The sequence below is a fragment of the Hemiscyllium ocellatum genome, chromosome 24 (genome assembly GCF_020745735.1).
Source record: "Hemiscyllium ocellatum isolate sHemOce1 chromosome 24, sHemOce1.pat.X.cur, whole genome shotgun sequence".
In the NCBI taxonomy this organism is placed as follows: domain Eukaryota; kingdom Metazoa; phylum Chordata; class Chondrichthyes; order Orectolobiformes; family Hemiscylliidae; genus Hemiscyllium; species Hemiscyllium ocellatum.
In genome coordinates this window covers 13,385,366-13,409,564 of record NC_083424.1, presented here as the reverse complement: position 1 = coordinate 13,409,564, position 24,199 = coordinate 13,385,366, and the positions used below count along the sequence as shown (strand labels likewise).

At 43.3% G+C, this 24,199-nt stretch overlaps 1 protein-coding gene across 6 annotated transcripts in view; it reads left to right on the top strand.

Annotated features, from left to right (window-relative positions):
• The window catches only part of LOC132827048 (unconventional myosin-XVIIIb-like), a 350,661-nt gene that overhangs the window by 95,307 nt on the left and 231,155 nt on the right, over positions 1-24,199 (top strand). For all 6 annotated transcript variants that reach the window (XM_060843476.1, XM_060843475.1, XM_060843474.1 and 3 more), the window contains 2 exons: positions 1,461-1,524; positions 5,096-5,240. In XM_060843476.1, the coding sequence (XP_060699459.1) occupies positions 1,461-1,524; positions 5,096-5,240 (209 nt within the window). The remainder of the gene's footprint in view (positions 1-1,460; positions 1,525-5,095; positions 5,241-24,199) is intronic.

Below are 24,199 nucleotides of genomic sequence, written 5' to 3'. Positions count from 1 at the left end.
TCTGGAAATGTTGCCCTGTTCGAGCTGTGAGAAACCAGAAGAACTTGCGAATAGCATTTGCTTATTCCAGGACAACCACTGTGTTCATTTTCAAGTATCACTGGTGTTTAAATTCATTTTTCCATCTCAAGAGGTAGGTCCAAGCTGACACAGTGAAGGATTGCTGATATAGTTCCAGGTTATAACGGTATCCTGGTTCGAGAGGATCATTACACAAAGCAAATACGCTGCAAGATTAGACGGCTAATGAGTTGAATTTCCAGCTTGGATTCAGTGCATCCGAAATAGAGCATTACACTTGTTTAATAATGGCCACAAAATGGCTGGTTTGTTATAAACATCCAGCTGGGACAGTAATGTCGTTCAGCAAAGCTATCAGCCATCTTTACCCAGTCTGACCTTTCTGTGACTTCAGAACTGTCATTGGATCTTTCACCCTCTGCCATTCAACTTGAGGCTGTCATCAACTCTGCTGCCTGTTGTTCTTTCACACCAGATCCAATTCACCCATCATTCCTTGCACTTCCTCACACACATTGGCTTCTGGTCAATCATGCCTGGATTTTAAAATTCTCATCCTCGTTTTCAAATCCCCCTCTGGCCTCATATCTCTGTAATCTCCTCCAGCCCCACAACTCTGGGAGATCTCTGGCCTTTTGCTTCACTGTCGGCAGTCGTGCCCACACGTGCCTGAACCCGAGGTCAGTAATTCCCTCCTGAAACATCTCCACCTCTCCTTCTGCCTGAAAGACATTCCTTTCACTTTCATGAACATTTGTAGGTAGGTTTTTCAAAATCATGAGAGGAGAGTAAATAGGGAGAAGTTCTTCTTACTGGTAAAAGGAACAAGAGTGAGAGGACACAGATTCAAAGTGATGTGAGAATGAAGCCAGGGTGATGTGAGAAAAAATCTCTATCACACCGTGCATCGTCAGGGTCTGGAAATGTGGGGGAGAGAGGTTCAACTGAGACATTCAAGAGGCATTGGTTGCAAGAGTGTGGGGAGAAAGCAGGAGATTGGCTCTGGGTAATGAAGCTCAATTGAAGAGCCATTGCAGGTATGATGGGCCAAATGGCCTCTGTTGGTGCTGTAACAATTCCGTGACTTTGTGGCATCTGCCCTAAGGTCGCCTTACGCGATTCAGTGTAAAATTATGCTCAGTCACGCTTCTGTCAAGCAAATTGCAAATGTGTTTTACAATGTTAAAGGTGCTAATTAAATGCAGGTTATTGTTGTTGCTTTTCTACTTCCTGCACCAATACTCCAGTAGATGGAAGTGGTGTTGGGCAATCAAGTGGCTTTGAGTGAGCTTGTCACGAATTGAATGGAATGAATTGAATTATGTTTAAGGTCATTTATCAGACAGACTTGCTGAAGTGGGTGGATGTTTGGCATTGAGGCCCCTGGTTCTGTGGGCAGTACCCACATCAATAATTGTGCGCTCTGTTTTCTTTAACAGGACTGAGCTGCATTTGCACCAGATGGCAGACAGTCAGATATTTGGAATTTTCCCATTGGCAAAGGTAAGTGTAGCTGAGCACTGTGCTGTGGTTCAGAGGAAGCAGCTGGTGGTGGGTTTTTCTAATGCATGTGGCAGACATCTACCAGAGGCCTGGTTTGGGCAGAGGTACATAACAATGGTGCCAGGCAGCACAATGCGAGGGGCGCAGTCAGGAAATCCTCATGGCGCTGAGGAAGACATTTCACTCTGCAGTATGTTAATTTCCAGTTGATCATGAGCCCCATATATTTTACATTGCAATTTCGATCTTACCCTTTGAAACTTCGTCTCTTTAGATGGGAAAACACCGAGTGCTCCTCATTATAATCCCCTTCAAAATATTCATTCAAGATATTCTGTGGGGAACAAGATGCTTGTCAAATTTATTGAGAGGGGAATTACGTATTCATCCTCTAATATTGTCAGTGTTGACGTGTCTTGTTTTACAGGATGTGGGTGTCACCGGCAAAACCACCATTAATTGCCCATTCCCTAACTGCACCCTGAAAAGGCAGCTTCCTGAACTGGTCCAGTCATTGGCAAGACTATATATAATATAGGGACTACCCTGTTCCTAATTACTCCAGCAAAGGGGGTAGTGATTCATTTTGTTTAACTGCTACACCCACAATGCTGTCGGGGGAGAATTCTAGGATGTTGATCCAGTGATAGTGAAGGAATAGTGATGTGTTTGCGGGTCAGGATGGTGAATGGCTTGGAGGGGAACCCGTGGGGGTGGTGTTTCCATGTATCTGCTGCCCTCATCCTTCTGGGTGGTAGTGTTGTAAATTTGGACGATGCTGCTGGAGGAGTGTTGTGCCAATGCAGCTTATAGATGGGGCACCCTGTGCACCAGTGGTAAAAGGAGGGAATGTTGGAGGTGTTTGTTGGGGTGTCTGTCACATGGGGTTGCTTTGCCCTGGATAGTTTCTTCAATGCTATTGCAGCTACACCAATCCAAGACATGACAGCTGAATGAATGTTAAATATGATAAAAAAAGACAGCAAAAGGAGTTTAATCAGGCCAACTGGCTTTTCTTCATCCTTGACTTTCCTATTGATAAGCGTTATGGGTCTTGGCAAGGGAGGAAACCTTTAACCAGATAATAACAAATGGAAGAATCCATTGTCTGTGCTGGCTACAGCTCAAATGCTAAGTCCAGAGGGAACCCAGAGCGTTGTGAATGCAAGTCTACATTCAGCCTCAGTGAACAGGCTGTCCATCCTTTCTGGATGGTCTACAGGGGGCTGATGAGCCACATGTCAGTCATACAACTGCAGACTGAGATAGCTGCTGAATCCTTTTACCTTTAATGAAAGTAATAACATCATGAAGTGACGCTGGTATTAGTGGTCCCCTGCCATCTGGGTTTGAGAAATGAAGTTAGAATACTGCACTAGAAAGCTGTATTACAGAAACCCAGTACATTGTATAAGAACAGTCTGTAAATGGAAGAGTTACAGTGAAAGGAAAGGATGGTAGGTGTAGAGGATGTTGGATGACTAGACAAGTTGAGGGTTTCGTGAATAAAAGAAGGAAGCATATGTCAGGTGTAGATATCAAGTGAATCCTTAGAAGAGTATAAAGATAGGAGGAATATGCTTAAGAGAGAAAGCAGGAGGGCAAAAAGGGGATATGAGATAGCTCTGGCAAATAGGGTTAAGGAGAATCCAAAGGGTTTTTACAAATACAATAAGGACAAAAGGGTAATAGGGAGCAAATAGGGCCCCTCAAAGATCAGCAAAACAGCCTTTGTGTGGAGCCACAGGAGATGGGGAAGATACCAAATAAATATTTTACATCAGTGTTTACTGTGGAGGAGGACATGGAAGATATAGAATGCGAGGAAATAAATGGTGACATCTTGAAAAATATCCATACTACAGAGGAGGAAGTGCTGGATGCCTTGAAATGCTTAAAGGTGGATAAATCCCGAGGACCTGATCAGGCGTACCCTAGAACTCTGTGGGAAGCTAGAGATGTGATTGCTGGGCCCTTTGCTGAGATATTTGTATCATCAATTGTCACAGGTGAGGTGCCAGAAGACTGGAGGTTGGCTAACGTGGTGCCACTGTTTAAGAAGGGTGGTAAGGACAAGCCAGGGAATTATAGACCAGTGAGCCTGATGTCGGTGATGGGCACGTTGTTGGAGGGAATCCTGAGGGACAGGATGTACATGTATTTGGAAAGGCAAGTGTGATTAGGGATAGTCAACATGGCTTTGTGTGTGGGAAATCATGTCTCATAAACTTGTTTGAGTTTTTTTGAAGAAGTAACAAAGAGGATTGATGAGGGCAAAGCGGTAGATGTGATCTATATGGACTTCAGGAAGTTGTTCAACAAGGTTCCCCATGGGAGACTGATTAGCAAGGTTAGATCTCATGGAATACTGGGAGAACTAGCCATTTGGATACAGAACTGGCTCGAAGGTAGAAGACAGAGGGTGGTGGTGGAGGGTTGTTTTTCAGACTGGAGACCTGTGACCAGTGGAGTGCCACAAAGATCGGTGCTGAGTCCTCTACTTTTCAGAGGTATAATTAGTAAGTTTGCAGATGACACCAAAATTGGAGGTGTAGTGGACAGTGAAGAAGATTACCTCAGATTACAATGGAATCTTGATCAGATGGGCCAGTGGGGTGAGAAGTGGCAGATGGAGTTTAATTTAGATAAATGTGAGGTGCTGCATTTTGGGACAGCAAATCTTAACAGGACTTATACACTTAATGGTAAAGTCCTAGGGAGTGTAGCTGAACAAAGAGACTTTGGAGTGCAGGTTCATAGCTCCTTAAAAGTGGAGTCGCGGGTAGATAGGATAGTGAAGAAGGCGTTTGGTATGCTTTCCTTTATTGGTCAGAGTATTGAGTACAGGAGTTGGGAGGTCATGTTGTGGCTGTACAGGACATTGGTTAGGCCACTGTTGGAATATTGCGTGCAATTCTGGTCTCCTTCCTATCAGAAAGATGTTGTGAAACTTGAAAGGGTTCAGAAAAGACTTACAAGGATGTTGCCAGGGCTGGAGGCTTTGAACTATAAGGAGAGGCTGAACAGGCTGAGACTGAATTCCCTGGAACATCGAAGGCTGATGGGTGATCTTATAGAGCTTTACAAAATTATGAGGGGCATGGATAGGATAAATAGACAAAGTCTTTTCCCTGGGGTAGGGGAGTCCGGAACTAGAGGGCATAGGGTGAGAGGGGAAAGATATAAAAGACATCTAAAGGACAACTTTTTCGTGCAAAGGGTGGTACGTGTATAGAAGTGGTGGAGGCTGGTACAATTGCAGCGTTTAATAGATATTTGGATGGGTATATGAATAGGAAGGATTTAGAGAGATATGGGCCAAGTGCTGGCAGATGGGACTAGATTAGGTTGGGATATCTCGTTGGCATGGACGAGTTGGACCGAAAAATCTGTTTCCGTGCTGTACACCTGTATGACTCTATGACTCTAAAGTGCTTTTCTATTATTCATGTTTATTCATATCTATTGTTCATAATGAGGAGAATTGTGAAGATTCTTAAAGTTGTGATCTCCGAGCAGGTAATTGGTTTCATGCGATGACGATAATGATGTTCACTTTCTTACGTTTCAGGGAGAGGAACGGCAGAGAGCATCCTCGGCATTTAGCAGACTACAGGCAGCGATGGAGACACTGGGATTCACAGCACAAGAGCAAATGGCCATTTGGCACGTACTGGCAGCCATCTACCACCTCGGAGCCGCAGGGGCATGTAAAGGTAATGCCACCCAGACAGGGTGGGGCATGTAAAGGTAATTCCATCCAGACAGGGTGTAGCTCTGGAGGAAGACCTTAACCTACTTTTGAACTTTCCCATAATTTCCAAGTGGTTTTATTGAGAGCTTCTGGCATTATCAGACTCATATCTGGAGTGTAGATCAAGAGGTTTTAAGTTGTGGAAACAAATTTGAAGCATTAATTGCAAAATCAAATTGTGGAAATCCCATAAGACCCAGAAGATACAGGAACAGAATTAGGCCATTCAGCCCGTCGTTTCTGCTCCATCTTTCAATGGAGATCATGGCTGATCTGATAATCCTCAACTCCACTTTCTTGCCTTTTCCTCATAAACCCTTGATTCCCTCACTGATTAAAAATCTCAGCCTTGAATATACTGAATGACCCAGCTTTGACAGTCCTCTGAGGTAAAGACTTCTACAGATTCACTACTCTTTGAGAGAAGAGATTCCTTTTTATCTCTGTTGTAACTGTATGACTCCTTATTCTGAGATTATGCTATCTGGCACTAGACTCTCCCACAAGGGGAAACTACCTCTGCATAGCTACAGTTTCAAGCCTCTTAAGAATCTTAGCTGTTTTGATAAGGCCTCCCCTCATTCCTCTACACCTCTGGGAGTATGGACACAGTCTCTGCTCATGAGACAATCCCTTCATGTCTCAACCAAATGAAACTACTTTGGGCCACCTCCAATGCAATAATTTATTTCCTTAAATAAGGGGACAAAAGCCATTTACATATCCCTAATGTGGGCCGACTTGTATAGTTTTAGCATGATCTCCCAGCTTTGATACTGCATGCCCTTTGAAATAAAGGCCTAATTTGCTTCTCTCTTATCCCCTGAACTTGAATGCTAGAAAATCTACACTGCCTGTGGGAGGAAACCAGAGCTCCCGGAGAAAGCCCACACAGCGGCAGAATGTGCAAATTGGACACAGTCGCCCGAGGCTGGAATCAAACCTGGGTCCCTGGTGCTATGAGGCAGCAGAGCTAACCACTGAGCAACTGTGCCACGTTGATAGTTTACAATCCCAATTATGTGTAGATCAAATCACATTTGACTTAATTAATCTCTGATTGAAAGTTTTCTTCCTTTTCCCAGAGCCTATCCATGTAGTGCGCATGGGGAGGACAATACCCATTCAAAACCTAACTACAGTATATAAACCGAATGCAAACATTCTATTTTTTGTCTGATAAGCTTCTTCTCTTCTCCCAAGTACCAGTTACATGTAGTTTGTGACAGCTACGTGTTCTGATTGGATGATCAGTTATAACCTACAGGGCAGCACTTCAAGTAACTGGAGTAAATACAGCTTTGGTATCTGTGGCTCAGATAAGGTTCTTCTTTTGTGATGTCTCCTGTAGAATTATTAACTGCTTCCACCTGAATGATAAAATCATGAGTATTAGTGGAGTGATCTATTGTGGCACAGATTCCAGAGTAGACGACCCTGTACCTTTAAGACAGTTAAATGACATCATGATGTGATATTCCAGTGCTAAGAAGGTCCCGTGCCTTCAGGCATATTCGGTGTAATGGAGTCAATGCATTCAGTTGGGTTCCCTATGTGTCATGTAATGTCAGTAAGGATAGAGCAATCCATGCTGTGTGTGTAAGTCTGTGAAATTGCTATTGTCTAAGTAAATAGTGTTGCAAATAAACCTCAAGGTATGTGACCCAAAAAGCGCTCAGATTTTTATAATATGTTGCACAGGCTGTTATATAGAAAGCCATAAGTGCATCAAGTGCCATAATAAAGTGTCTCCTTTAGGATGTATTACTGATTGCGTTTTGTATCGTGTGAAGTGAACATGGATGTGATAGTATTAAATGTAAAGTCAGTGTCATTGTAGGAATATAGTTGAAGCTCATTCCTCAGAAAGACTATCGTATGATTTGCAAAAACGTTATGATTTGGAGGTGCTAGTGTTCGATTGGGGTTCTCATTTTATGCAAGGGAATAAACATAATTATTCATGTGGGCACCATAAACAAATGTACTGTCTGGAGGGCGAGCTGTTTCTTCAGGTTAACTTAATATATCTTTAATTATCACTAATGCACCTCTTTGACAATGAGAGTGCAAGGAAGTAGTACCAGGGCCCTGGAATAATGCTGATCATGGGACCACAATATAGATATATGTTACTTCTATTCTGGAATACAGCTGGTGTTCCTTTGCTGGCTTCAGCATGTACTGGGATGCTGGTATCTTTATTCATTTCCTGATAACATTTTGTATTCTGAGCTTCATAAACAATGATTCAGCAGGCAAGGTTTGGCATTGATTGTAGTAGGGGTAGCACTGCAACTACAAACGGCCCTCACTTTACTTCAGCTCATATTTTCACAAAGAAATGTGATGCTGAATTACACAGGAAAAAATGTCACTGCCTAAGTCCCCTTTAATGACCATGAGGCTGCCATCTCATTGGTGGGTCATAAATATAACTGCATGTTTTATAATCAGAAATTTATTATTAATGTCGCAGGGAAAGCAGTTAATAATGAACACAGCTTATGAATATTACATTTCATATTTATTTAATTTCACAATTCATCAGTGTGACCTGAAATATAAAGGCTTAACGATGAAGTTTAATTTGATTGCATTCTTTATTGGGAGGTGACGTTTCTATGAGGGTGAGGGTCTGAAAGGTTAATGCTGAGGATTGCGTGAAGCGCCAGCCAATACAATAATGTCATATGGAGTCACACAAAGAGAAGGTTTTGGATCTAGAAGGATTGAAACCAAGCATTAAGGTTTCCCTTGTAGTTCCAGTAGCAATGCCTACTGTACCAACTTGACTCCTACTTAGTTGCTATCATAGTGCCCATAGCGTAAAGTGCATTAGTCAGAGGGTGGGTCGGTGTAGACTGGTTGGGCCAAAGGACCTGTTTCCACACTGTAGGTAATCTAATCTAATCTACAGTAGTTTATAGGGCGGTATGGTGGCTCAGTGGTTAGCACTGCTGCCTCACAGCACCAGGATCCCAGGTTCGATTCCAGCCTCGGGTGATTGTGCAGTTTGCACATTCTTCCCGTGTCTGTGTGGGTTTCCTCCCACAGTCCAAAGATGTGTAGGTCAGGTGAACTGGCCATGCTAAATTGCCCATAGTGTTAGGTGCATTAGTCAGAGGGAAATGGTTCTGGGCAGGTTACTCTTTGGACGGTTGGTGTGGACTGGTTGGGCCGAAGGGCCTGTTTCCACACTGTAGGGAATCTAATCATGTGATAAGCCACATTTTGTTTAAGACAAGAACCTTTCCTCTACCAACCAGATCCTGTTGTGACGAGGATCCATCATTCCAACACGATCATGTTCTAGCCTGAGTTCTTCATGACGAAATACAAATTCAGGCCTGACTTTGCAGTAGTTGATTAAATATGTTCATTATTACACTGTCCGTGAATGGTAAGGTTGCAGAGTGACATGTTCCGAGCTGTAGAATTCTAGTGATAGTGCAGTTCACTGAGACAGCACAGCTTACCTGAGAAGCTTATCTCTCGATTCATTAAACTCTACCTCAACAGGGACCATTATTGGGATGTTGATACCCTGTGGAGGGTTTAAAATTTGACAATGCTCCACACATCCTGCAAAACTGTGGAAATATATCCTGAAAGGGTTAATTTAAATGAATGATGTAGTGTCTATGATAGGTCCATGTTTTACTGATGCTATGACAGACTGTGTCAGAGCGGGGCTCAGTGTAGGACTGTCAGAATAGTCTTACTGTTTAGTCTGTGACAGTACGGTCAGCATGCTGTGCTGAACCATCCAAAATGGAGGAGGCTGCTTCAATCTTTGCAAAACGTAATTTTGAACACCAAGTGATTGGCTGTCAAGTCAGGAGTTTATCCACCGCCCCCAGCCCCATTTTACCTTATCCCTCTTTTCATCATCAAGGCTTTCAGCACAGTGTACACAACATGAACCAACAATTATTCCCCAGGTGCTGCTACTTTCCATCTCCATTCCACCCACTCCATTCAGAGTTTGAACTAAAAGGTATTACTGTGCTGAGAGAATCCCATGAGAGTGGTTTTATGCAACAGTGTTGGAATAAACAGCAGGGTATTTCATCTGGGGTGGCAATACTTCTGGTATCTCCTGTTAGATAAGGGAGAACTAGGCATGAATAATGAATGGTCATTTATTACAGCTCACTGGTATTTACAAACATTTGAAAACATTGCAGCCACATTGTGTCTGGGGAAGATAAGCCAAAGAGGCTATTTTGTTACAAAGAGCAATCAGCATGTCATGCTTCAAGTGGTCTGTGTTAAGATGGATAAGGGTTAAAATCAACTAGGTATGTCGATTTTGCTGCTCCTCGGATGCTGCCTGAACTGCTGTGCTCTTCCAGCACCACTAATCCAAAATTGTTAAGATGGAGTCTGAGACCTTTATCTCCTCAGGCCACATGTGATTTATCATGAACATGTGCCTCAAGCATGTATTGCATATTAGCTATGGTACATAACACACCAGCAATGAGGTGGCATGGTGGTTTAGTGGTTAGCACTGCTGCCTCACAGCACCAGGGATCTGGATTTGATTCCACCCTCAGGTGACTGTGTGGAGTTTGCACATTCTCCCTGTGCCTGCGTGGGTTTCCTCCGGGATGCTCCAGTTTTCTCCCATAGTCCAAAGGTGTGCAGGTTAGACGGATTGGCCATGCTAAATTGCCCTGTAGTATTCTGGGATGTGAAGGCTAGGTGGGTTAGTCATGTGAAATGTAGGGTTACAGGGGTGGTGTGGTGGGGGTGGGGGGGTGGGTCTGGGTGGGATGCTCTTCAGAGGGTTAGTGTGGATTTAATAGTCTGAAAGGTCTGCTTCCACAATGTAAGGATTCTATGACTATTGTGCAGTTGATTTGTATTTACTGTATGCTTGGTAATTGTTAGGAGCAATTCAGATTTTTTGACTCTTAGAGCTAAGTGATATTTCCAAACTAGAAGTAGAAGACAGGTTACAACTTTAAACGGCGTGATCTGTCTGCACCTTAGAGTCCTGAGTCATTAGGATCCCTGATCCCTGTGACCAGGAGACGGTGTTGATAAAAACATTCTAAAAAGGCCTTGGGATGAGACAATGTAGGACAGATACTCATAAAGGAAGAGATAACAACATCCAACGGAAGCAGAACTCTCCTTGCATTGCTGTAATAATCCATCATTAAAAATCAGGACAATGCTAATCAAGTTAGATGACAAGATTTTTATGCATTGCATGTTAGGTTAAAAACGAGATTCATCAACAATGAAGCTGGGTAATGGAGATCGACATCTTGTTTGTTATTTGCACAATTGATTACAATGGGTTCTCTCTAGTTAATTATTTAAACAGGCTAGCGTTACAATTAAATGGGATGTCATGATTCCAGAATGTTCTTACACCATCAATATCTTGGACGTGCAGCAATGCTTCTCAGATGCATGTTGAATAGAAGTTTCAGAAACCTTAAGGGATGTGCATGAATACTTAAGGACAATGTACAGGCCAGGCTCACAGCTGAAATTCCATCTGCTGATGTCCTTTCCTGACACATCACTGTTTGTGAGAAGGGAGAACTTTAGAAGCAGGATACACTTGTTGAGCAGACACTCCGAGCTAGTGAATCAATGGGCAGGAGACCAGCAGGAGTTGTGAAATAAAGCTACTGTCTCCTCACATAGAATACACACAGATGCTGCAATCCTTGCTGTGTGTACTCTAGGTGTTTTTGGCAGCATTGACTGAATTTACCTCACCCTTAAAAAGTTAAATTTCAATGGTACCTTACCTCTTCCCTGATTGGGGGGAGGGGTAGCATTCTTGTTGAGGGGTGGGGGGGGGGGGGGGGGTGTTGAAGAGGGAAGGTGGGAAGTGGTCTTTAATTTCCAAAAAAAAAACAAAGATCTGTGGATGCTAGAAGTCAGAAACAAAAACAGAAATTTCTGGTGAGACACTCAGCAGGTCTGGCAGCATCTACAGAGAGAAAACAATGTTAATGCCCTGCTCCGAGGAAGGGTCTCTGGAATCGAAACGTGAACTCTACTTTCTCCCGACGGATGCTGCCAGGTTGGCTGAGTTTCTATAGCAATTTGTTTCCGCTTTAATTTTTCTTTAAACTGTGAAAAGTAAAACCGAAACAAGGCAGTGTGATTACCTTCCAGTAATTGACAGTAATTGAGTGCATGCTGTGCTGGGGCATGAATTAATAGTTGCAAAGCTTTGTTGAGACTGGAGGTGACATGCCACTGAGAGAATAAAACGAGTTCAAGAGAATTGATTGAAGTGGTTTCCATGAACATGTGTGCGTATATGTATCATCAGCAAAGGCCACCAGCAGTTTCTTTATAACATCTACACCAATCAGCTGGTTCCCACAGGTTGGACATTATCACCTACCAGCAAACTGGAGCTCTGCCTTGTTACTGTCCATGTAGACACATTTCTGCAGTGCGACAGTGAATGTGGCACCCCAAAATACATAGTCACAAAAAAATTAGTTCCTAGCTCTTTACAAAGAAGAGCACAATAGTGTGGGTCAGTTCAGTTTGTGAGAAGATGTGTGCGGGCGGACTGATGCTCATGACCCTGATAGACTGTCAAGGTCTTTGATCATAGAATTCCGACAGTGTGGAAGCAGGCCCACTGAGTCAACACTGACCCCCTGTGGAGCATCCTGGCCAGACTAATCCTCTTAACCTTCTCATGGCTACAAAATGTGTTGCTGGAAAAGCGCAGCAGGTCAGGCAGCATCCAAGGAGCAGGAGAATCGACGTTTCAGGCATAATCCTTTCTTCAGGAATGAGGAAGGTGTGCCAAGCGGGCTGAGATAAAGTATTCCGCCACGGGGCGGTTGGGTTGGTTGGTGCGGGTGTCCCAGCAGTGTTCTCTGAAACATTCCGCAAGTAGGCGGCCTGTCTCCCCAATGTAGAGGAGGCCACATCGGGTGCAGCGAATGCAGTAAATGATGTGTGTGGAGGTGCAGGTGAATTTGTGATGGATATGGAAGGATCCCTTGGGGCCTTGGATGGAAGTGAGGCGGGAATTGTGGATGCAAGTTTTGCATTTCTTGCAGTTGCAGGGGAAGGTGCCGGGAGTGGAGGTTGGGTTGGTGGGGAGTGTGTACCTGACGAGGGAGTCATGGAGGGAGTGGTCTTTCCGGAACGCTGATAGGGGAGAGGAGGGAAATATATCCTTGGTGGTGGGGTCTGTTTGGATGTGGCAGAAATGATGAAGGATGATACGATGTATTTGGAGGTTGGTGGGGTGGTAGGTGAGGACCAGTGGGGTTCTGTCCTGGTGGTTATTGGAGGGGCGGGGTTCAAGGGCGGAGGAGTGGGAAATGGAGAAGATGCGATGGAGAGCATTGCCAACCACGTCTGAGGGGAAATTGCAGTCTTTGAAGAAGGAAGCCATCTGGGTTGTTCAATGTTGGAATTGGTCCTCCTGGGAGCAGATGTGGCAGAGACGAAGGAATTGGGAACATGGGATGGCGTTTTTACAGGGGGTAGGGTGGGACGAAGTGTAATTTAGGTAGCAGTGGGAGTCGGTCGATTTATAGTAAATGTCTGTGTTGAGTCGGTCGCCCGAGATAGAAATGGAGAGGTCGGGGGGGAGGAGGAGTCTGAGACGGTCCAGGTAAATTTGAGGTCGGGTGGAAGGTGTTAGTAAAGTGGATGAACTGTTCAACCTCCTCGTGGGAGCACGAAGTAGCACCGAATCAGTCATTGATGTAGCGGAGGAAAAGGTGGGGGGTGGTGCCAGTGTAGCTGCGGAAGATGGACTGTTCCAGATATCCGACGAAGAGGCAGGCATAGCTGGGGCCCATGAGGGTGCCCATGGCTACTCCTTTGGTTTTGAGGAAGTGGGAGGATTGGAAAGCAAAGTTGTTCAGAGTGAGGACCAGTTCAGTCAGTTGAAGGAGGGTGTCAGTGGAAGGGTACTGGTTGGGTCGGCGGGAAAGGAAGAAGCAGAGGGCTTTGAGGCCTTCGTGATGGGGGATGGAGGTGTATAGGGACAGGATGTCCATGGTGAAGATAAGGCGGTGGGGGCCGGGGAAGCGAAAATCATGGAGGAGATAGAGGGCGTGGGTGGTGTCCCGAACATAGGTGGGGAGTTCTTGGACTAAGGGGGACAGGACCGTGTCGAGGTATGTAGAAGTGAGTTCGGTGGGGCAGGAGCAGGCTGAGACAATGGGTCGGCCGGGGCAGTAAGGTTTGTGGATTTTGGGCAGAAGGTAGAAACGGGTGGTGTGGGGTTGTGGGACTATGAGGTTGGAGGCAGTCTTATGCCCGAAATGTCAATTCTCCTGTTCCTTGGTTGCTGCCTGACCTGCTGCACTTTTCCAGCAACACATTTTTCAGCTCTGATCTCCAGCATCTGCAGTCCTCACTTTCTCCTTATTTCCCATGGCTAACCCACCTAGCTTGCACATCCCTGGACATGTGGGCAATTTAGCATGGCCAATCCACCCTCACCTGCACATCTCCGGACTGTGGGAGGAAACCCATGTAGACTGTTGCCCGAGGGTGGAATCAAACCTGAGTCCCTTCTACAGTGAAGCAATAGCGCTAAACACCGTGCCACCCAGTGATGATTCTATGATTCTTTGCCTCATGAGCTTGTTCCAGAATAATGGGCCTTAAGCTATATCACCACTTGCCTCTCTTCAACAGAGAGAGATGCCAATAACCACAACTGGACTGTAGCTATTTACTGTACCCAGTGTCACAAGGCAGATGGCATAACCAGGGGGTTTCTGACTCAGCAGAGGTGACTTTATCTCCCTAATTTGATCTCATCCTGCACCCTATTTTGGAGCAGCTCTGTGATGGACAGAGTTTCTATAATCACTTTGAGAAGCAGAGAAACATGTCTATTAAGCAGCATCTTATATCTCTGTTGAGTGGGTAAACTGATTTTATAAGATCCATTGAATTGGTGGGAAGCTGAATTTAAGAGGAACCCTATTCAGATTCTGGTAATTAAAAACACCTCTTGCTATAAGACATAGGAGTGGAAGTAAGACCATTCGGCCCATCGAGTCCACTCCGCCATTCAGTCATGGCTGATGGGCATTTCAACTCTACTTACCAGCGTTATCCCCGTAGCCCTCAATTCCTCGAGACAACAAGAATCTATCAATCTCTATACTTTCAAGGTCAACTTTGTTTTGGGGATGTAGGGTGTGGAGACTATATTCTCTACAATTACAATGCATCTGGCATCTATCAAAATGATTTAAAACACATTCATACAAAAGTACTTGTTGTCTCACTTCCTCAAGCTCCATAAATATATAAATTTCATGTATCATTACTTGCTGATGGGTTAGGGTTTATTAATTTTATCATAAATTTCTGATGAAGGAGCTAATGAGAGCATTTGTTTTGAAACGTGTTTTGGAATATTTCCCTGAAGTTCTGTGGGGCTAGGACGGAGGGATAACTGGGATTAAAATCCAGCACAGCAGCTTGGGCTGGTACTCAGGTAAAAAGCTACTTTCCCGTTTGGAATTTGGCTTTTTACAAACCACTTCCCAGACCAATTGTTTTGGCTGTTTTCAGATTAAAGAAAAAAATTAATTGGCGAGAGGATTTTTCCCCAGGGAAGGTTATATCGATATGCACATTGACACATCATAAGGGCATGCATAATGTATGATGTGATTATGCACAGAGCTTAGATCTTCAATGCTCAACAAGGCAGCTTTACAAGGGAAAGGGCATTTCTTGCTGCGTTTCCCTCGTCTTTGGATTTATTTTCCATATAATTAAACCGACGCATCAGATTCAATCATAATCTAAAGTTCATCAAATTGCAATTTTCCTCTGATTTTCAGCGAATTTAACTGGTCAGTGGCTGAGTCAAATAGGCTAGATACAAAAATTAACAATGTACATGTCAGATTGTCAGTCCCTCAGCTAAGGCAAAGCTAAGTCTGGATGAGCATCTGATTGTAAATGAGGATTCAGGTTGTTTGCCATGCTACTCAAATCCCAGTGAGTTTCCAAAGTGTGTAATCTCCAATCGAAAATGCAATCTACTTTCTCTGTCATTGCGTAATATCTCTTGCCTCAGTTCATCAGCTGCTCAAACCCTTGTCCATGCTTTTAGATTGTGCATTCCCAGCCCATCTCCCCTGCTCCACAATCTCTATTCCTCTTATGTTTCCAATATCCATTGCTTTTCACCTCTCATCCCCATTCTTACTGTCTGTCTTAGACTGCACGTCTTCCCTGCTAACTCAAAATTAAAATTCCTAACCTTGTGTTAAAGTCTGCTCCTAACCTTCCTCATCCATCCCCCACTGTGATAACCTGTAGGTCTAAAACATCCTGTTTCCTGGAGGAACAAGTGGTGTTCTGGAGCCATCAGCTGTGACTTCTGGGCTGGGAATTGACCCCATCTATTTCTCACCTCCGAGTGGGAGAATAGGAACCTGCTTGGAACTAAGACAAGAATAAATAATAATGAGATGTTAATACGTGTAAACAGACCTCTCACTAGTGAGATTCTCGCCCTGCTTTTCAAATCTTGGGTGGGAAATCAACCCTTTTTCTTCATATTTTCCAATCTCGTTATAATTTGCCAATGGACTCGCATTGCCCACATTATTCAAAGTTGAAAATCACATGACACCAGGTTATAGTCCAACAGGTTTGGAAGTACTAGCTTTCGGAGTGCTGCTCCTTCATCAGGTGACTAGTGGGGCAGGTTCATAGGACACAGAATTTATGGTAAAAGATCAAAGTGTCAGACAACTGATGTGATGTATTGAACAAAGCTGTTAAGTCTTTAATCACTTAGAATTTAGGTTTAAATTGATTAATATGTAAATCCCAGAACTTCTTTTAAGTTACATCCCTGAGATGACTGAAGGCTTTATCAGTATAAAAGAAAGTGACATCTCACCTCAGACAATGCATTAAAGGTTGTTGTGGTTCTGCTCGCCGAGCTGGAAGTTTTTGCTGCAAACGTTTCGTTCCCTGGCTAGGGAACATCATCAGTGCTGTTGGAGCCTCGTGTGAAGCGCTGCTTTGATGTTTCTTCCGGTATTTATATTGGTTTGTTCTTGCCGCTTCCGGGTGTCAGTTTCAGCTGCAGTGATTTGTATGTGGGGTCCAGGTCGATGTGTCTGTTGATGGATGTTCTTGCCGTTTCCGGGTGTCAGTTTCAGCTGTAGTGGTTTGTATATAGTGTCCAGGTCAATGTGTCTGTTGATGGAGTTTGGGGATGAATGCCATGCTTCTAGGAATTCTCTGGCTGTTCTCTGTCTGGCTTGTCCTATGATAGTGGTGTTTTCCCAGTCAAATTCATGTTGCTGGTTGTCTGAGTGTATGGCTACTAGAGCTAGCTGGTCGTGTCGTTTTGTGGCTAGCTGATGTTCATGGATGCGGATTGTTAGCTGTCTTCCTGTTTGTCCTATATAGTGTTTTGTGCAGTCCTTGCATGGTATTTTGTAAACTACATTAGTTTGGCTCATCGACCTGGACCCCACATACAAATCACTGCAGCTGAAACTGACACCCGGAAGCAGCAAGAACAAACCAATATAAATACCGGAAGAAACATCAAAGCAGCGCTTCACACGAGGCTCCAACAGCACTGATGATGTTCCCTAGCCAGGGAACGAAACGTTTGCAGCAAAAACTTCCAGCTCAGCGAGCAGAACCACAACAACGGACACCCGAGCTACAAATCTTCAATCAGATTTTAAAGAATTAAAGGTATAAGGTTAGAGTCTGTCTTGAGTCAGACTGGTTCTATTTCCAAAGTGGGAACTTATAAAATGTCCCATTGACTGACTGCCTACAGATTGTGTGCTTTTTGAACAAAATAGAATGTATCTCCAAATGCAAATTCACCTTTGCACCACACCATTTAAGGGCTGGAAAATGTTGCCCACAGTTTGAACACCATTACAGTTCTGAAATGAACCCACCCCAGAAATAGAGAGGGTTTGAGCCACCCAGGGGAGGAGACGATCATTGCAATGTACTCAAGCTCTCGTGTGCTGCTTTCTTTTATGGTTGGTCAGTTAAGTTTCTGGTCACTGATATCCCGCAGGGCTGAAGTGAATTGTATCAGTGATCATGGTTTGTGGAATGCAATTGCATTAATATTATTGATGTTTCTGTCCACTGCCCCGAGTCTTCATTTCGCTGTATCAATGCAATACAATTCCAGTTGAATGCCTGATGTTTCCCTGAGTTACATTGCAGCCCATTCACATAAGAGGCAGCTTCACTTGAGACAAAATCATCTAGCATCATAACAGTCCCGCATTTAAAGGCCAACGATACTTCAGTCATGTCTCCACAATTTTATATGTTTTCAGGAGAGAGCAAGAGAGAGAGAGATCTGTGTTTTTGTTGACCTGTGGTCTGTCCCATTGGAAGACCAAAACAGACTGAGGTTAAATGATCTTCAGTGCAACAACAGCTCATTTGACCCTACATGGCTGTAGTGATGTTTCGAGAGGCAGTGACATTTTGGGAATGTCACGAGACTAAGCATTGTAGGCTATTACTCTGCAGTCACAGGTTCAAATCACCCCAGGGCACCCCATATCATCCACAACATGAAGCTAGCCTCAGTAATAGCATCCTTGACAATTATCATTGATTGTTGTAAATACCCATTGGGTTCAGTAATGGAGACAGAAATCTGCCATCTTTACCTGGTCTGATCTGACTCCAGACCCACAGCACTGTGCTTGGCATTTAATCTGCTTTTTGAAATGGCCCTCGCCAAGCATTCCATCCAAGGGCAACGAGGGATGGGCAAAATGCTGGCCTTGTCCATATCCCATGAAAGAATGAAGAATAATCTACATGGAGGCTCCTTCCCCTCACCCCCACTTGTCTCTTCCCATCCTACCTCTGTTTCCCTCTATTCCTTCCTCAATCATAGCTGCTGATTTGCTTTTGTTGAAGACCAGTTTCAGCCCCTTCCACGTAAACAAATGACTTCCTAACACATTATTTGATCTGTTGGTGGCTATTGTTTTTCTTAGCCTAATTGCTCAGGGCTTCACCCACAAATGGAAAACTTTCTCAGCAGCCAACCTTCTGAGCCCTTCTGTAATTTAAAAGGAAAGGTTCAATCGTGAGATCTACATCACCTTCCAAATCCCTCATTTCTATGCGCATTACAGACAGATAATAGAAACGGAGATTTCTGTCCTTAGAGAAGCAATTTTCAAGAGCAGATTCCTGAGACCCGGGTTCAATTCCGGACTCAGGCGACAGACTGTGTGGAGTTTGCACGTTCTCCCCGTGTCTGCGTGGGTTTCCTCCGGGTGCTCCGGTTTCCTCCCACAGTCCAAAGATGTGCGGGTCAGGTGAATTGGCCATGCTAAATTGCCCGTAGTGTTAGGTAAGGGGTAAATGTAGGGGTATGGGTGGGTTGCGCTTCGGCGGGTCGGTGTGGACTTGTTGGGCCGAAGGGCCTGTTTCCACACTGTAAGTCTAATCTAATCTAATCTAATTTCAAAATTATATGGCATATCTTTAAAGCTTTTGAGATAATGAATAAATAGATATCACTGACCATTGGGCTAGTAACCAGAAGGCACTGATATAAGATGATTGGCAAAGGACCAGAAGCGAGATGAGAATTTTTCTTTTACTCAGCGAGTTTTTGTGATCTGGGATATGCTGCATTGTAAGGATGGTGAAGCAGATTCAGTAACAACTTTCCAAAAGGCATTTGGGTTTATTTTATTGGAATGGTTTGAGACACGGTGAGCAATCCATTCAATGGCTTCTATTGAGACACTGTATATAGTTGAGATATTTCTATCAGGGCAGGAGCTCAGTCATGGTCTGACTCAGAAGACCACAGTCATGTTGCTTCTTGCCTTCCACTTGTGAGGCCCATGACCCACATCAGCCTTGGCCTGTCCTCCAGCTGGTTAAAGTTAAGGTTAATGTTGCCCAGATTTTCCATGGAAAGTTGAAACTGGGAATGTCTCCACTCTGGTCAGTTGTCAGGTTTGGGTGGTCAGTGATGATTGTGACTCCTGGGAAGAGGTGGGACTGCCATCAATCTTCAGGATGTGATCTGTGTTCCAGGATGCCACATGGGAATGGGAGTACATTTTTTTTTGAGGTCCTATGTCAATAGGAGAGCTTCATTAGATGTAAGCCATGTTGTCTGATGAGGATGAATTCTGTGTGGATATCTGAAGCCACCTAAGATGTGTTTGTCTCAACATCCCAAAAATAATCCTTATGACTTCCCTGAGGTGAATATCTAACATGCAGCTCCTCAGCCAAGTGATGTAGCTGTATTCTGCTACTGGGTAGACCAGAGGGAGCATCAATTTTGCTGCTACTTGTTGTTCTGATTTGCTGGAGAAGTGCACTGGAAATCAAGCACAACTATTCCCAAAATTGCTGCAAATGTTTAAAAATACCAAAACTTCCCCAATTTACCTGACTTTCAGACTCAGGTTAATAGAATACATAAACCAGTTTCTGTACTGAACAATAATCACTGTTTATTACCCGTTATTAGACTCTATTTATAGGTAAACAGTCATAAAGCATCAGCATATAATACTATTAATTAAAAGCCTAATCTGCTTATAAGCTTGCACTCCTGTCCGTGTCCCTTACATATGCACAGACAGACAAACAGACAGATTATAGGCAGGGGAAATTCTGCAGAGACAGTTCAGTGGTCTTTATTCCCAGGTACTGCTGGTGAGAAGAACTTGATAACTCTACTTCTGGCCAGTGCATTGCATCAGTCGTCTTTTTTCAGTCCCTTTCACTGATCGGTAAGGAATATGAGGTGACAGGTAGACTTATAAAAAGTCAGTGATATAGTTATAAATTATAGCTTATGTTACAATAGAGGGTAAGCCCTCCTGCTTAAACTAACACAGCAACACAGGAAAGATTTATCTTGTGCAGTAATCTGTGACAATGTGATAGGCCAAGAGCTAGTTAAAGTAACAACTTTATTTCTTAAAGTACAACAGAGAATAATTAACTAACAACTATTTACAACTCTTTCCTCTAACCTATCCTTTACTTTCCCTGCTACGATACTAGTCCGATAAAACCCCCAATTAAGATTTACCAAAGTTCGACTTTTCAAAAACCAGCCAGATGTCATATCTTCTTTTCTTCTTCTTAGGGATTTCTGCTTCACAGGTTACTGATCGATAAAGATACCTTTAAGAGAGCTATTCTCTGGGCAGTTTGCCGATGTTGTTGGCTTGGCAGCTCTCCTCCAAAGTGTTCAATTTTCTCCGGTCTTAAACCCAAAGCATCAGATTGTGTCCTCAGCTTCTAAGATTGTCAGTATACTCAATTGAAACTTGATTGGAGTTTGGTTTTCTTGAGGTATAATTTAAACTGATTGGCCTAATTCAAATCTGTTTTTGTCTCCAGGAAACCAGCTTCACTAACTGCTGGACCAAAAAGTTACATTATATTTTATTTCAGAACATTTGGAGCTGTCAGGTAGTTCTGTTGCTTTTAACTCTCTTAAAGGTACAGTACACCCACATCTTCATAACACCTCTCCCCTTAAGAAAAAGCGAAAAAATGAAAAGATGGTCTCATTTTTTTCTAGTTTTAAACACATTACCTAACATACAGATATCTTTAATATAAATTCACCTTAATTTCTTCCCATGTACCTATATGTAACATTAAATAAATACAAATCTCATCTAAACTTAATCAGTTAAATCCGCAATAACGCATCTGCAATTATATTCTTACAGCACACAATATGTATGAATTTAAAATTAAAAGTCTGTAACATAAAACTTCAACAAAATAGTCTCATATTCATGTCTTTAAGGCGTTCTAAAAATGTAAGTGGATTGTGGTCAACCGTGTACAACCGCCTCCGACACATTGTTCGTGACATACACATTATAATGTTGTAAAGCCATTACCAAACTCAATAGCTCTTTTTCAATTGTGGAGTATTTCCTTTGGCAGATGTTGATCCTCTTCAAACGTAACCAACTGGCAGTTCAATCCCATCCTCATCTTCCTGTCGGAGTACAGCTCCAACTCCAATGTCACTAGCATCAATGGTGACTTTGAAAGATTTTGAAAATTTGGTGTAGCTAAAACTGGTTTGGTGGTTAATATTGATTTCAAATGGTTGAATGCCTCCTGGCATTGTTCTGGCCACCGAAACTATGAGTTCTTCTTCAGCAAATCGGTTAACAATGCCACTACACTACTGTCGCTTGGAACAAACCTCTGATAGAATCCACTGAGCCCTAAGAATCAAAGCACCTCTTTCTTCAAGGTTGGTCATGGAGACTCCTCGATAGCCTTCGTCACCTCTGCTTTCGTGATTTCTGTTTGATTTCAGTTTATCATCAGTTTTGCTTCTCATAGTTGTTCAAAGAGCTTTGCCAACTGTCCCATGTGATCTTTCCAAGACCTACTAAAGATCACTACATCATCCAAATAGACTGTACAGTTTGTTGACCCAGCCACAATTCTGTTCATGAGTCTTTGGAATGTGGGGGTGTGGTCTTCATTCCAAAGGGCATCACTTCAAAACATTTGGGGTTACAAGCGCAGACATTTCTTTTGCCAACTCTGATAAAGATACCTGCCAGTAACCATGCATGAAGTCCTACTTGGTGATGTAACTGCCTTATCCAACTTTCTCGATACAGTCCTCCAATCTAGAAACTGGATGTGACTCTGATTTTATAATGGCGTTGACCTTCCAATAATCCGCACAGAATTGTTGAGTCCCATCAGGTTTGGGAACTAAGATGCTCGGCGAACTCCACTCGCTCTGGCTTGGTTTGATGATGTCCTCGTCAAGCATGGCCTCCCCCTCCAGCTGGACTTGTCTGGTTTTGAAAGGATTAAGCCGATAGGGGTGGTGTTTTATCAGAGCAATATTCCCTACGTCTGCATTAGTCCTCCCCTCCTGATTTTTACACAAGTCCTTTTACTGCAATAACAAATGCTTCAACTGCATTCTACGTTCCTGAGAAAGACAGCTTACTAATAACCTATCCCACTCCTCAAGGACTACTTCATTTTTTAATCTATTTTGAGGCACATCAAAATCCACATCATCTGGATTGGATTCCTCACTCTGCAGGGCAATAACTAACACCAATTTCTCCATTTTTTTCTCTCTAGTGTAATACAATTTCAATATGTTCACATGACATATCCAATACCATTTTTTTCTATTTGGCATCTTTACTAAATAGTTACCTGATTTAACTTTTTCTCAATTTGATAGGGACCACTAAACCTGGCTTTGAAGGGATCTCCTATCACTGGTGACAGTACTAAAATTTATCCCCTTGGGAAAATGTCGGAGTGTCAGAGCGTTTATCTGCCACCTGCTTCATTCTACACTGTGCCTCCTTTAGATGCTGTTTAGCTAACTCACCTACTCGATTTAATCTTTCCCACGCCTCCGTGTGAGATCTCCAACTTTAGTCCTGTCAATTTTTCTTTAATTAATTTCAAAGGGCCTCTCACTTCATGCCCCGAATGTTAACTCAAAGGGAGTGAACTGAGTAGATTCATTCGGGGCATCTCTAAAGGCAAACAATACGAATGGGATACTTTTATCCCAGTCGTTCAGGTAGTCCTGCTCTCAACATGGTCTTCAAGGCCTGATGCCATGTTTTTGAAGCCCCCTGGGATTCAGGATGATACGCCCTGGGTACATAAGCTATCCATAACCTTCTTAAACAGCCTAGTAGTAAAATTTGACCTTTGTCCTGACTGAATCAATCTGGGTAGCCCATACCGTGTGAAGAAAGTTACTAACTCCTCTACTACTCTTTTGAGTACTTGATACTCCGTAATGGTATTGCCTCCGGAAATCTGGGAGACACAGGAATTATGGTTAACAAGTACTGGTTCCCACTTTTAGTTCTCGGGAGGGGAGGTAGACAGTCAATTATAACCCACGTGAAAGTTTCTTCAAATGCAGAAATTGGCAACAAAGAGGCTGGTTTTATTACCGCCTGTGACTTACCTACCATTTGCCATGTATGACACGTACGGCAAAAGTTAACTACATCCTTGTGCATTCCAGGCCAATAAAAATGTTTTTGTACCTTAGCCTGAGTCTTTTGTACCCCTAGGTGACCTCCTACAGGTAATTCATGTGATATCCCTAACACCTCCGGTCTATTTGCTACCGGCAACACAAGCTGGTGCACTTCGGCCTATTTCTCTTCTGCACTAACTTGCAGTGGTCTTCATTTCCGTTATCTTTCAGAGAATAACCCCCTGAAATATTCTCTGTCTCATTTTCAGAGTATGCATCCACATATATATTTTTTATTGTATTGTCTTGCTGTTGGAAGTCTCTTAGCCTTTGAAGACTAAACAATTCTGTCTGATCCTCTGCCTGTTCAGGTTTTTCCTACACCATTATGTCAAACAGGGTATCCACTAACCGAACCTCATCTCCTTCATCTTTTTCTTTCATTTTCACTTCAGGCAGTGATTTGTGATAGTGGGATATAGTTACCACACAGTGTGGGAAAATACCAGGATATTTCTATTTTAACTCCTCAGTTTCTTGGTCTTCCTTGGGCTTCTTCACAACATGGGGTGTCACCCCCACCTTGGAGTAAAAAATGAGGTCTGCAGATGCTGGAGATCACAGCTGAAAATGTGTTGCTGGTCAAAGCACAGCAGGCCAGGCAGCATCTCAGGAATAGAGAATTCGACGTTTCGAGCATAAGCCCTTCATCAGGAATAAATCCTAGCAAAGCATTCCCAAGAACAAAATGAATTCCTGGAACTGACACTCGGTCAATCATTCCTGCTTAACTTCCCCAGTCTTGAGTTGGCACTCCTACCTGATCTTACTTAGGGGAATGCTAAATTTCTGTCCATCTATCCCACAAATTACCACACTCTCAGATAACAGATCAGAAAGAGTGCATAGTCGCTCAT